This window comes from Thrips palmi, unplaced genomic scaffold (assembly GCF_012932325.1).
Source record: "Thrips palmi isolate BJ-2018 unplaced genomic scaffold, TpBJ-2018v1 HiC_scaffold_18, whole genome shotgun sequence".
NCBI lineage: Eukaryota > Metazoa > Arthropoda > Insecta > Thysanoptera > Thripidae > Thrips > Thrips palmi.
In genome coordinates this window covers 11,470,455-11,483,391 of record NW_023144627.1, presented here as the reverse complement: position 1 = coordinate 11,483,391, position 12,937 = coordinate 11,470,455, and the positions used below count along the sequence as shown (strand labels likewise).

General features: G+C 54.6%; 1 protein-coding gene across 1 annotated transcript in view; it reads left to right on the top strand.

The window, feature by feature from the left end:
• Nucleotides 1–12,112, top strand: part of LOC117644706 (protein MLP1 homolog) — a 30,784-nt gene extending 18,672 nt beyond the window's left edge. The window contains exon 3 of the mRNA XM_034384320.1: nucleotides 9,099–12,112. Coding sequence (XP_034240211.1) covers nucleotides 9,099–9,156 — 58 coding nt within the window. The 3' untranslated portion in view covers nucleotides 9,157–12,112. The remainder of the gene's footprint in view (nucleotides 1–9,098) is intronic.
• Nucleotides 12,113–12,937: the final 825 nt, after the last annotated feature.

Below are 12,937 nucleotides of genomic sequence, written 5' to 3'. Positions count from 1 at the left end.
GTCGGTTCGAACGCGCCCCGTTGGGCGTGGCCGCGTGGCCGCGTGGTGCGGCGGGGAACGGCGCGCGCTTTTCAGCGTTTCGGTCGCATAGCCTCGCCGTGTTCCAGGCGTTGAACTCGTTAGCACGCGGGCGATACCTCGAGAGCATCCCGACGATGCGCGGCACGGCCAGGCACGGCCAGGCACGGCCTTGCCGCCACCGAGGCTCTTTTGTTTAGTTAGTATACATTAGTTGAAGGCCGCGACACTGTTGTGTCACCCCGCCGGGCCCCTAGGGCCGGGCCCGCCGCGAGTCTCGAACCGAGTCTCGAGCGAGACCTCGAACGAGACCTCGAACCGGCAGTCTGTCCTGATCGTGGCTCGCGACCCTCGGAGGGGTTTTTCTTACCCTGTGTACACGCACGATCGCGTACGACTGCGCCTTCAAGGGAAGTCAAAAAAAAAGAGTGGGGGAAAAAATTAGGTTCCAAGGAATTGAACCCCCTGGCCTCATCCTTTGGGATAAGACGAAGGCCTTATCTCTTTCTGTCCCTAGAGTCTCCCTTCCAAAATTTTAATCGCATTGGGTTGGGATGGGTTGGGACATGCGGGGGCGAGGCGGACAATATTATATTTCCCTGGCCCGTGGTTCGCGTCTCCCCAGCAGCGCGCATTCTTGTCTGGTTCGCGCGCCCGCTTCAGGCCCTCCCCTTTTCCATGACCTGTGTGTGTTTCATTTCGAAAGGTATCCCAAGAATTCTTACAATTTAATCCCAAAAGCAGAGGCCACCAAGCAATATCTGGCGGCCTTCACGGCGATTCCGCGCACCGTCCCTCTCGCACCCCCACGGTCCCCGAGGAACGCGCCGTGAGTGCGAGAGAGTGCGGTGCGCTGTTCTGAATCAGACCTCTGGAACGCGCGACGCGACGCGACAGTCCCTTTTTACAGTGCGGTGTAAGAGGCGATGCACGCGGGACTGCGGCCCCCTCCAGTGCCTTCCTTTCCCCCTCAGCAGCCTGTATAAATCCTTCCGGTACGATCCGTGGGCCGAGCCGAGCCGAGCCGGGCCGAGCCGAGCCGAGCCGAGCCGAGCCGAGCCGGGCCGAGCCGAGCCGGGCCGGGCCGAGCCGAGCCGGGCCGAGCCGAGCCGGCCGGGCCGAGCCGAGCCGAGCCGAGCCGGGCCGAGCCGGGCGTCCGTGATGGCCCCCTCGAACACAGCATGCGCCGCGAAGTGATGCCACGACATTATTTCGAACAGTGTCGCTCTGTCTCTCTCGCACCCCTGCGCGCAAGACTGCGGGTCGCCCCGCGGCCCCACGAGTGCGAGAGGGACAGAGCGATGCGCGGCCAATGGGGGCGCGGGAGTTGGTCCCGATGGCACTTGTCGGTCTTCGTGTCGACAGTGTGTTGGCAGTGTAGGCGCACGCTGCGACAGTGGAGCTTCAGGAAGCTTCAGCAAGCTTCAGCAAGCTTCAATAAGCTTCAGTAAGCTTCAGCAAGCTTCAGTAAGTTTCTGCAAGCTTCAGCAAGGTTCAGCAAACTTCAGAAAGCTTCAGCAAGCTTCAGCAAGCTTCAGCAAAGCTTTAACAAGCTTCAGCAAAGCCTCAACAAGCTTCAGCAAAGCTTCAGCAAGCATCAGCAAGCTTCAGTAAGCTTCGGCAAGCTTCAGCAGCACCCCTTGCTCCCCACTGTAAGAGCTTGCCTGGAGCTTGCCTTACGTAGTGGCCGGTAGAGGGCGCCTCGCACCGGGGCAGGGTCCTGCCCAGCATTGTACGAATTTGACTTGCTCTTGTGACTATTCTTTACACCATCGAGACGGAACTGGGGAGAAGGGGGAGGCTTTTGCGTAACCTCCGTCGCGCTGACGTAACCCTTTTCGCGGAGGGGGGGAGGGGGTCGTTGCGATGCCAAGAGCGCTGAGGCATCATCGGTCACGAGGGATGATCCCACTAATCTATTTGTCTGTCGGATCGGCGCGGTGTTGGCAAGAACGAGAACGAAATGGGTAGCAAAGCTGCACGCAGACGGCGTTCTTTTTAATGAAATTTCATTCTTAAATTTTATTATAACGCAATGTTGATTTTATGGGGAGTCTTGCGGGTCCTGCGCCAAATTTCAGCGACTCTGAAAACAGCCCCTGACATGGGTCTGCTACTCCGTCGCTGTCTGTCTGTCTGTCTGTCTGTCTGTCCGTCTGTCCACTCCGTCGAACTTCGTCCGTCCGTCCGTCCGTCCGTCCGTCCCGTCCGTCCGTCCCGTCCGCCCGCTGCAGTGTTGCGAGGCCAGCCGAAGTGCAGCCCAGGCCACAAACGGCGGACTTTTATGTACAAAATCCGGTTCAGCGGCGCTCCTCGCTCGGCGCGGCGGGCGGCGTCCAGTTGGTGAGAGAGAGGGGGAGGGAGGGGCGAGAGAGAGGGGGGAAGAGGGAGGTAATTTCCTGCCCAGCAATGCCCACGCCAAGTCGCATCGCGTCGCTAACGCTGCCCAAGCTATGCACGGGGCATAGTTCGTTCCGCGAAACTTTGGAACTGGGAAACAAAGCGCCGCCACACAGTGGGCCAGAAGACCGGTGGAGGCGGCCATAACTCTAGACGCGTTTTGAGCACCAGAATGGCTAAATGGGACTCGAGCCGGCGGACATGTGACCCCACCAATGGCCGATTCATCGTCCGGAAAGCAATCAGGCTCGGACTGGCCCCCAAAAGGCCCCGGCGGATAAGACCGCAAAAGGCCCCCGATCATCATTGTTTTTACCCTTCATGACCAACTTTGTGAGGCTACCGCTCCCGGTCAATAGCCTTCCCGATACAGGGCATGAAAGAGTAGGGTCTTTACTAGCACGTCGAGGGAGGCCTTTTACGGCAACTAGATTGGACACAGTGGCCGCCCAAAGTCAGCAAAATCAGCAAATTTCCGAGATTCGACCACTTTTTGACCAACTTTGGTCCCGAAATCGTTGCGGTCAAAGGCTAAATCGTTGTGGTCAACGTCTTCCTGATACAGGGCATGAAAGAGTAGGGTCTTAAGAATACTAGGGCGTCGAGGGAGGCCTATTGCGGCAACTGGATTGGACACAATGGCCGCCCAAAGTCAGCAAAATCAGCAAATTTCCGAGATTCGACCACTTTTTGACCAACTTTGGTCCCGAAATCGTTGCGGTCAAAGGCTAAATCGTTGTGGTCAACGTCTTCTCGATACAGGGCATGAAAGAGTAGGGTCTTAAGAATACTAGGGCGTCGAGGGAGGCCTTTTGCGGCAACTAGATTGGACACAGTGGCCGCCCAAAGTCAGCAAATTTCCGACATTCGACCACTTTTTGACCAACTTTGGTCCCGAAATCGTTGCGGTCAAAGGCTAAATCGTTGTGGTCAACGTCTTCCCGATACAGGGCATTAAAGAGTAGGGTCTTAAGAATACTAGGGCGTCGAGGGAGGCCGTTGGCCGCAACTAGATCGGACGCAGTAGCCGCTCAAATTCGGCGAAAACGGCTACTTTCGGTGGTTTCAGAGATTCAATCACTTTTTGACCAACTTTGTGACGTTACTGGTCCCAAACCCGAAGGCCCCGGCAGATTTTTCTGCCTGTCTGCCCTGGCCAGTCCGAGCCTGAAAGCAATCCATTGGCGGGGTCACACGTTTAGTTCGAGGCCTGCTTACCGACTCTTGAGTTCAAAACGCGTCTAGAGTTTTGGCCGCTTCCACCGGCCTTCGGGCCCTTCGGGCACATTGTGCGCCAAGGGTCGCAGGGCGGCGCAGGTCGGCGCAGGGAACGCGCTGTGGCCGTTGCGTCAGCGCGCCCAGATATGGATGCCCGGCGATACTGCAGACTGCGGCTATTTATAAAGGAAGTGACTGTTCAGCAACGCCGTGGACTTGGCCCGACCGGCGGCTCCAAAACTTGAACTTGGAATCCCAACTCGGTTTCGAAACGTCGACTTTGCTCGTCGTGCTCACCGCGGAGCTGTGTCGTTCAATGTTTCGATGTATCGAAGTCTCGCTATGCCTCGAGGTATCGATGCGTCGCTGGCAGTGGCGTGGCAGTGCTGCTGTCAATTCATTCATTTATCATTACGGCATCTCAATAAAGGAAACTGACGTTCGCCCGGCCATACTGCATTAGTGTGTCCAATGAGGGCCCGTCAGCCCGTCAAACTGCTGCAAGGAGACAGGAGACACTATTTATTTCCATTGAATTTCCTCGTCGTTATTTTTCATTTGGTTGTCATTTAGTCCACGGGAACGCTGTCCAAATAGCAAACCCCTTTTACATTGTCGATTTCAACTGCAACTGAATGCTCGCAAGTTCGGCAAGTTGGAGTCACCTAACGGGGAGCGCCAAAAATAGAAAGTCACCTCGCGGAGCATTACACGACAGCGTAATGCGGTGTACACTGTATTTTCCTTTCCTTTCCGCCTTGTGTGCCTCTTGCCTTTCCGTTTGGGCAGCCTCGTTGAAAGGTAGGGCCGGGAACCGTTCGCTCGGCTGCAGGCGTTCGGCCACGCCCTCATCGGCTACCGTTTTGCCCTGCCACGCCACGCCACGCCACGCCTCGCCACGCCACGCCACACTAGCCCCAGGGCCTAATGACCCTTGGGCCGCAAAATCGTTCCGCGCAGAAACTTCCATCAGACAGGGAAAAAAAATTGCCAGCCGCAAAACAAAAAAAGTTTTAAAAAATCGCATGAAAAAAAGGACAGTAGTTTGATAAGAATGATAAACCATGGACGGTGTAGAGTTGGAACTGGGACGGAGAATGACAATGCGCTGGACGGCCGGGAATCGAACCCGCGCCAGATCAGATAAAGGGAGGTTTTTAACGAGCTCTCTATAGCGTGCCCCCGAGTTGTGCGACTCGCTGGCTGCACAAATTCGGCGTGCCACCACACTGTAGTCATGGACGAATTTCTGAGGCCGAGGCGACGCCGGCACCCGCCGCATCATTTGCGGCCTCGCTCGTCAAGGATAGACAGGCCATTTGGAGAGATAGAGTCGGGAACAGGAAAAGCCTCAATGACACAAGTTAAGAAATAATGCACTAGCGGGGATGGAAATACACGCTGCGTTGCCAGACCGTCCTCGTGCGTGGGAGAAAGAGAGAGAGGGAGAGAGAGGTAGAGAGACGGAGAGAGAGGGAGAGAGGGAGAGAGAGGGAGAGAGACGGAGAGAGAGAGGGAGAGAGACGGAGAGAGAGAGAGAGAGAGAGAGAGAGAGAGAGAGAGAGAGAGAGAGAGAGAGAGAGAGAGAGAGAGAGAGAGAGAGAGAGACGGAGAGAGAGGGAGAGAGAGAGGGAGAGCCGCACCAAAAGGCAGGGGCAGGACGCGTCGGGCGTGGTGCCGCGACGAGCCGAGCCACGCTAAAAAATGGAGATGGAAATTTATTTTCCTCGGCTCTTTTCGATGGGAATGGGGCTGCAAAGTGGTGAGGGGGAAAACGGTGCCCCTGATTTGGGGGAGGGGGGCATGCACTGCGCGATTTGGTTTCGTTATGTCGTCAGGTGATCAGATAACAAAGTCACTCGACGCAGCCAATATAACGCTCCAATTTGCCAAAAAGAAGAAAAGAATTTAACCAAAGCGCAGCGCGGCAGCTTTCAGCGCCATATGCATGCACACTGTGAAAAAGAGGAGCCGGGAAAATTAAGTTGGCACCCCTTCTTAATTGCTGTTTGAATGCCCACACTGGACGACACCCGCGCGCTGCCGCCGCCTTGCGCGCCAACCGGTTTCCTCTCCCTCTTCTTCTTCTCCTCGGCATTTGCTCGCCACTGGATTCTTTCGTACTTTTGACGAGTCTTCGTCGCGGAGCAAAGAGATATTTTTACGGCCACTTTGCGCGGTGCGCGGCACGAAGGTCAGTCTTTATCATTGCATAACGTTGGCTACGCTGGCTACGCTGGCTCCGTTGGCTACACTGGTGGCGCCACAGTGGTGCCACCCTAATGCCCGATTTACGGCGCGGTAACTCACCTATTTTTACGGCCCTATGCAAACCACGGCTCATCTAGGGCGCTGCGCGACGCGGCGCCGCCAACCCGTAAATCAGAAATTCGATTGCCAGGGTGTCGTTTCAAAGATCGTCCCGAAGATGGCAGCAGTGTGCGAGTCCAAAGGTCCACAGGGTCAGGTTGGCCACCACCGCCAGGCGTCCCTTGGCCTTCAAACAGCCTCAAAACGGCCGACGGCGGGGAACTCAAATTTGGCGGTGTGGTGTTGGTAGTGCTCTGGCCGTCCAGCGGCGTGCGCGGCGCACTGTTTGCCTGTTATCACTGCAGTGTACCACACAGTGTACCACACTGTGGGCCACACAGTGTACATGGCGCCGCGCCGGGCTCCCTGATAGCCACCTGGATCCACAAGGCGCTCTCTAACCCGCCCGGGCCGCGACCGCCCTCGAGCAGAAAAATATTCTTTTGTTTGCAAAGCAACTCGTAAATCGGTGAGGCGATCTCTGCGGGGCAGTGCCGCGGCAGTGCCACAGCACTGCATGCCGGGCGTCGCGGGGCGTTGCCTGGCAACGACAACACTGTTGCTTGGATCTTGGACCTTATCCAGGACGGGATGGATTTCCGATGGCAGTTGCTGCAGCCTTGACTCCTCGCCGCTCCTTTGCAGAGCTTTGCAGTGATGCCGTTTCTTTGTGTATCAGCTGCAGTCCCGCCCGAGTCGCGGCGGCGCGGCCACGCGGCCAGCTTCCGCGAGGCGAGGAGCGTTTCTTTGTTCAAACGCCAATCATGCGCCGCAACTGGTTATGCAAAAAAAAAAGAAGGGAGAAAAAGGCAAAAGAAAAGGCAGTGATTGCATTAATGCGGGCGGGCTGGGCCCGGGGCGGGGCCCCTTCCAATGCCAAGCAGCATACGCCCTATCCGGCTGAAAGGATTCCGCCGCTATTTCGGGTCCGGGCTGCGAGCTCTGCACAGTGGTCCAGAAGACCGTGGAGGCGGACAAAACCCTAGACGCGTTTTGAGCTCCAGAGTCGCTAAGCAGACCTCGAACCGAACGTGTGACCCCACCAATGGATTCCTCGTTCGGAGAGCAATCCATTGGTGGGGTCACACGTTCTGTTCGAGTCCCATTTAGCGACTCTGGAGCTCAAAACGCGTCTAGAGTTTCGGCCCCCGCCACCGGGCTTCTGGCCCACTGTGCCCTGCGAGCTCCACGACGACACGCTGATTGGCGGAAAGTCTCTCAAAGGCTTCCGTGCGCTGCCTGCACTCGCTGGTTTCCCTGCCTTTCCCTCCAGAGAGCGGGGGCAAGCACTCCGCGACCGAGGCGGTGCCGCCGAACAGAAAGGACGAAGAGGTGGCGGTGGTTCCACACATGATCGACGTCGAACCGATTTGGAGTCGACTCGACGCACCTCTCGAGTCGCTCTGTCTCCCTCGCACCCATTCGGGCCATTCGGGGCGCCCCGTGGGTGCGAGGGAGACCGAATCAGCACGTCCACGTGGGCAAACGGTGGCGCGGTGCGACGTGCACCTCCACCCTCGGCGTATCTGTGTGGGCAGCAGCGGCGGCGGCGGCGTGTCTGGTGGAGATTCCCCCACTGCAGGCGGATCCCGCGCGGTCGCTCTGTCTCCCTCGCAGTCCCGGGCCGCTCAGCCGCTCCGTGCGGGTTCGACAGAGACGGAGAGCGGGCCCCTCCGGGCGGCGCTCCGGACGCGGCCGGCCGCTCGGACGAGGGGCGCGGGGTGGTGGCGGGCGGTGATGATGGTTTTATTGGGAGCTTTCCATTAGCGGTCACGCGGGCCTACAGCGCGCGCGGAGTAACCTGACCGACAGTGCGAGGCGCGCCCCGACGCGCCTGCCCCGCCTGGCGCCCTGCGGGCCCCGCAGGGTCACTCCGAAACAGACGCGTGGAGGGCGGACAGGGCCGCGAGCAGGCCACAGTGGGCCAGAAGACCCGTGAAGGCAGACAAAACCCTAGACGCGTTCTGAGCTCCAGAGTCGTTAAACAGGCCTCGAACCGAACGTGTGACCCCACCAATGGATTCCACGTTCGGAGAGCAATCCATTGGTGGGGTCACACGTTCTGTTCGAGTCCCATTTAGCGACTCTGGAGCTCAAAACGCGTCTAGAGTTTTGGCCGCCTCCACCGGTCTTCTGGCCCACTGTGCAGGGCGAGGCGAGGCGGTACAGCCCTGTTCGAAACACACAGTGCTGCCTACAGTGCTGCGAAAGCACTGCCTGGGCGTCTCTAGCGCCTGCCAACTGCCAGGTAGGCAACTTCCCGGCACGGCTGTCGCGCGGTTGCCTAGTAGGCAGGCTGAGACCGTCCATTTTGCTTGCGTATCGCGGCCCTTCGTGGTTCGACTTTCTCGAAATTTCCCCGAACCCACTCTGTGTTTGCTGCCGTTAAAAAGCGCGCGCTTCGAATTCGATGCGCTTTACTGCCCCGAACAGCACTTTGGCTGATATTTTGGGCTGTCGTTTATACGCCGCGGTTCGAGCGCCCTTCTAGACATCCCACCGCGCCACCGCACTCTGGCTGACGTGTACCCTATCCCCAGCGGGCCCTTCCCCGGGCCTGGGCCTGGGCCTGGGCCCTTCCCTGCTCGTTAAGCTGACGAAGACGACGTCGCCATGCATCTGCATACGCCTCGCACAGACCGCCGTAACTCGCGCCGCCCCGCAGCCCCGCGGCCGGCGGACCCCAGATACGCGCTTCTTGGTCGGGACGGCGCGCAGCACGGCGCGCCCCGCGGTCGGTTGACAGTCGGTGCTTCAAAGGCCCCAGAAAGGGCCCAGAAAGGCCCTAAGGGCGTCTTCGGGGAGATAGGGCCCGCCTCGCACGCCGCTCTCTTTGCAGTGTACTCGTTCGAGTAGCTGCTGCAGCTAGCTGGTGGCACTGCACCGTGGGTGGGTGTGAGATTCGGTCGACTTCCGAGCACGACCAACAAAAGGAAGTCGTTGTGTCGTCTCGCAATCGCTCATTTAAATTTCATGAACGACCCCCTCTATGCTCTCCGCCTCGCCTTTCAGAAGCGTTTCTTTTTCTTCTGTCCACCGACGTCGCGTTTTGCGCAACGATATTTCGGCCGCGCAGGTCGCGGCCGTCGGAAGGAAAATTGAAAAGTTGTGGCGATTGTTTTTAACGGGTGCTTTTCCTTTGTGTGTTGCAGCCAGAAGAGTTACAACAGCCCCTGGCAGTGGACGACGGTGACCGTGAACGGGGAGTAGGGAGCGAGGCCCCGACCAGGGTCCCGACCCAGCACTGAGGCTGTACAAATCATCTATATCATTCATTTTGTAACATAAGATTGCATTGTACATTCATATATTTTGTCATATGAAATGATTGTATTTACCACGTTACCAAACAACCAAAACAAATCGAAAGGAAATATTTTCCTGAAAATGACATTGGTTCAGGGCAAACCGGGCCGACGAATTTTTTGTGCATTCGTGCATTCGTGAAATTGGACTAGATGTCCATGCTTTCCCGAGGTAGCGTGGTATTAGGGGTACATTTGTGGGATGCCTCTTCAACAATGACTGCTCTGACTAAAATATCAAACTTCTAGTCGTTAAATTTGGATCATAGCGAATATGAAAGAGGATTGTTTTGTTTCTGCGTGTGAACTATTGCGGATGCCTTATTGTTAAATCCTGGATCCGCGCTACTCTTAAAAATAAACCAATGCAGATGGACATTCTTAGTATTCGAGATTGTGGAGTCACAGTATTTATAGGATAAATGCCATTGTGATAGTCACCAATGCTGTATGATTGTAGCTTCTCTGAGCGAGTTTTCTGGCCAGAAAGGCCGATTCGCGTTCAGAGTCGTTTCATGTACAAACTTGATAAGTAAATCTAGATTTTAAGTATAGAAAATGAGCAGAGTCACACAGTGTGTGAGACGGAGTTTGCTAGTATGTTGTACGAATTGTTTCCCAGTTCAGTCTTTTGAAGACTGACTGATGTAGGGATGGAAGAGTTAATTCACGACTGAGAATCATGGATTGATCATCATATTTAAGTCATATCTTATTACATAAAACTATGTAGCCTGTTCGATTTTCCTGAAAAAATCACTTCTTTAGAGGTGCCTTTACTGTAATAGGGTAGACGAGTTCCAGACGAGCGTCGTTGTTACAGAACTATTTTTAATGTTTCGTAGGATGGCGATGATTGTCGTGACTGTCCTTTAATCAATTCCGACGCAACTTTCCCGAGTTGTGTGACATTCCAACGTGCCTTTCTCATGCACAAGTCCGAGCGCCTAGCTCAGCCTAGCTCAGCCTAGCTCAGCCTAGCTCAGCCTAGCAGCGCCTGGCCCCCGCATCAGTGCGACAGAGAGGGAGGCGCGAGGGGCGCAGGGTGGACATTGCGAAGTGGAGCGGGCGGAGAGGGCCCCTGGCCCCCCTGGCGCATAGGCGCAGACCTCGCGGACCTCGCAGACCCCGGCCCTGTTGGCGTATCGGGGTCAAACTTCCATGGCCCGCCCAGAGGTGGCGCCACTTTCTCGCCCAGCCTGGCGCAGCCCCTCCCCTCCCCGCACCGCCACTAGCTTTCCCAGGAGCGCTGCTCTCTGTTTATACACCGAGATTATTGTCTCCGCGCTGCCCTACTTCCACTAGTTACACTAGATACACTAGTTTCCCCGTACAAACGCCATCGGGCCTTTCGGGCGCCACATTCACCTTCGTGGCGGACGACGACCTGCCGGTGAACGAGGCTAGACAATCTCTTCGGCACATTAGAGCTGCAACTGCATTTCAAAAACCACTTATTACGCTTAGCTGGACTATACTTCATAGTTGAACGTTTTGTGTGTGTGCTAGTCAGGAGTGTGTATCTCCGTCGGTGACTTTACTGATCCACGACTTACTACCGGAAAATACACATAGATTAAATGTAATCGTTGTCGGACACCATGTGTATTTCTTTGTATTATGTTTGTATCAGTGCCATTGCGACTCGATTTTCTTGATCATATCAGCGGGACCACTTTAATGTGCTAATGTGTCTCGCGTTTGGCCCAATGTATACTTCATACACTTATGGACACTAGGTCCAGTTGTGTGTAGCAGAGACAAACTCTCTTCTGGTAGAGATAATAAACTATTTATCTGGCCATACATGTTTTACTCTGGTTTGTGTGATTGTTTCGCCTGCTTTTCAAATTATCTTCTTAGATAGGAAAGTAGGACAAATGGATGGAAAATTGTCATTCCAGTAGAGGCAAAACCTGTCCAAGATTCCGCAATCCAGCATTCGTTCCAGTACGGAATTTGCCGATAGTGAGATAGCAGAAAAAGCCTGCTTGCCATTTTAGCTTTCTGAACTTGGAAACAATTTTACAACAATAATTGTTTCTTTTGTGTTAAACACAAGCCTATTGTATACTTTATGGAAATGTTTCATTTGAATTATTTGTACTTTATTAATTTATTATTATGTTTATTTTTTCTTGTCAGATTTCTTCGTTTATATTGATGTGTAAAGTGTTGTACAATGTATATTAATGTCTTGTTGGATGAAATACCGTTTGTTATATTAGTTAGAAACAGCTGGCACAGTTCCTGTCCATTTCCTTCTGCACAGTGATGGTAAAGAAACATGATTGTGGTCAGGGTTTGAAGATGTTCCTTCTGAGAGTTATATCAAATTCAAAGCTTTATGTATGCTTTAATAGTACAATTTCCTATCCTCTTAATTCGCATAAACGTCTTTGAATCAAATTATGGTCGATGATTGGAGGAATTTTCACCTTCAAGTCCTGAAAAGGAGGGAATTACGTGAAAATTAAAAGTGTCAAGAGTTTATAAATCGAATGCGATGTAAAGAGTGCCTATTGAAAACCTTCAGATCGTTGAATGCGTAATTCAAGAAAGACAATAATTTATGAATGTTGAGAATCTTGCAGATGATGATGTGCGCGCAAGTATGGTGTGTGTTCTCCTCTTTGTTGACTCTCAGGAAAATCCTAAAAGCTGTGATTCTGTATGTTAATTTGGTACCGTACTAAAGTTTTATTATTTGTCTTTGGTTGGGACGATCAAACAAAAGTATTCGTGTGAAACCTGTTCAAGCAGTTGTGTCATGGCATACTTATTTTCGGTCGTAACTGCAAGGATTCTTGTGCAAGAGCGTGTGTATCTTGTGCTGAGGGAAATACAAAAGATAAAGATAACAACTGTCGTTTTATTTTCAAACGACTCCAGCCATTTCTTTCTTTCATGCACAAAACCCGGTCAAAACAAACAGTCAAAACAGAGGTGCCGAAAAGAACACCTATACTACAACACAAAGACTCGCTTTCAGAAGAAGAAGAAGAAGAAGAAGAAGAAGAAGAAGAAGAAGAAGAAGAAGAAGAAGAAGAAGAAGAAGAAGAAGAAGAAGAAGAAGAAGAAGACGCCATAGCCTGTGCCCACACAGTAACTATTCACGACCACGTTCCATAGGGGTTAGTCCGGTCCATAAGGCCGTGCCAGCCCGTGCGGCGGTGCCAGAGGGCTGCCATGACGCCATGAGCCAGAATGTGAGTCTGAGGCCGGTCCGAGGCCGGTCCGAGGCCGGTGTCACAGGGACACCACTGCGTGGCACTGCGTGGGGGGCGTCCGAGGCCGTGCCACGCACGAGGCCGTGCCACGCACGAGGCCGTGCCACGAGGCCGTGGGCCGTAAAGGCCCTGCGCGTCGCGTCGCCGCGGCAGGGCTTTGCCGCTTTGCCACGGCCCACGGCCCCGCGGCCCACTGCAGCGGCAACGCCGTCCGGGCCGCACTGTTGCCAACAGCAGAGTCCTCTCGGTCCTCTCTCTCTGGCCGCCCCCCTCCCTGCAGTGCCTTGCAGTGTGCCTTGCAGTGTGCCTTGCAGTGCCTTGCAGTGAGTTCTGCAGCGGTGTCTCATGGCTCGAGCGATGCAGTCGGACATGCAGCTATGCGCCGCCTGCGCCGCGACTCTCGAAACGTCCATCGATTATGCTGGCCATACCGGGCGCGCTTTTTGTCACCTGGGA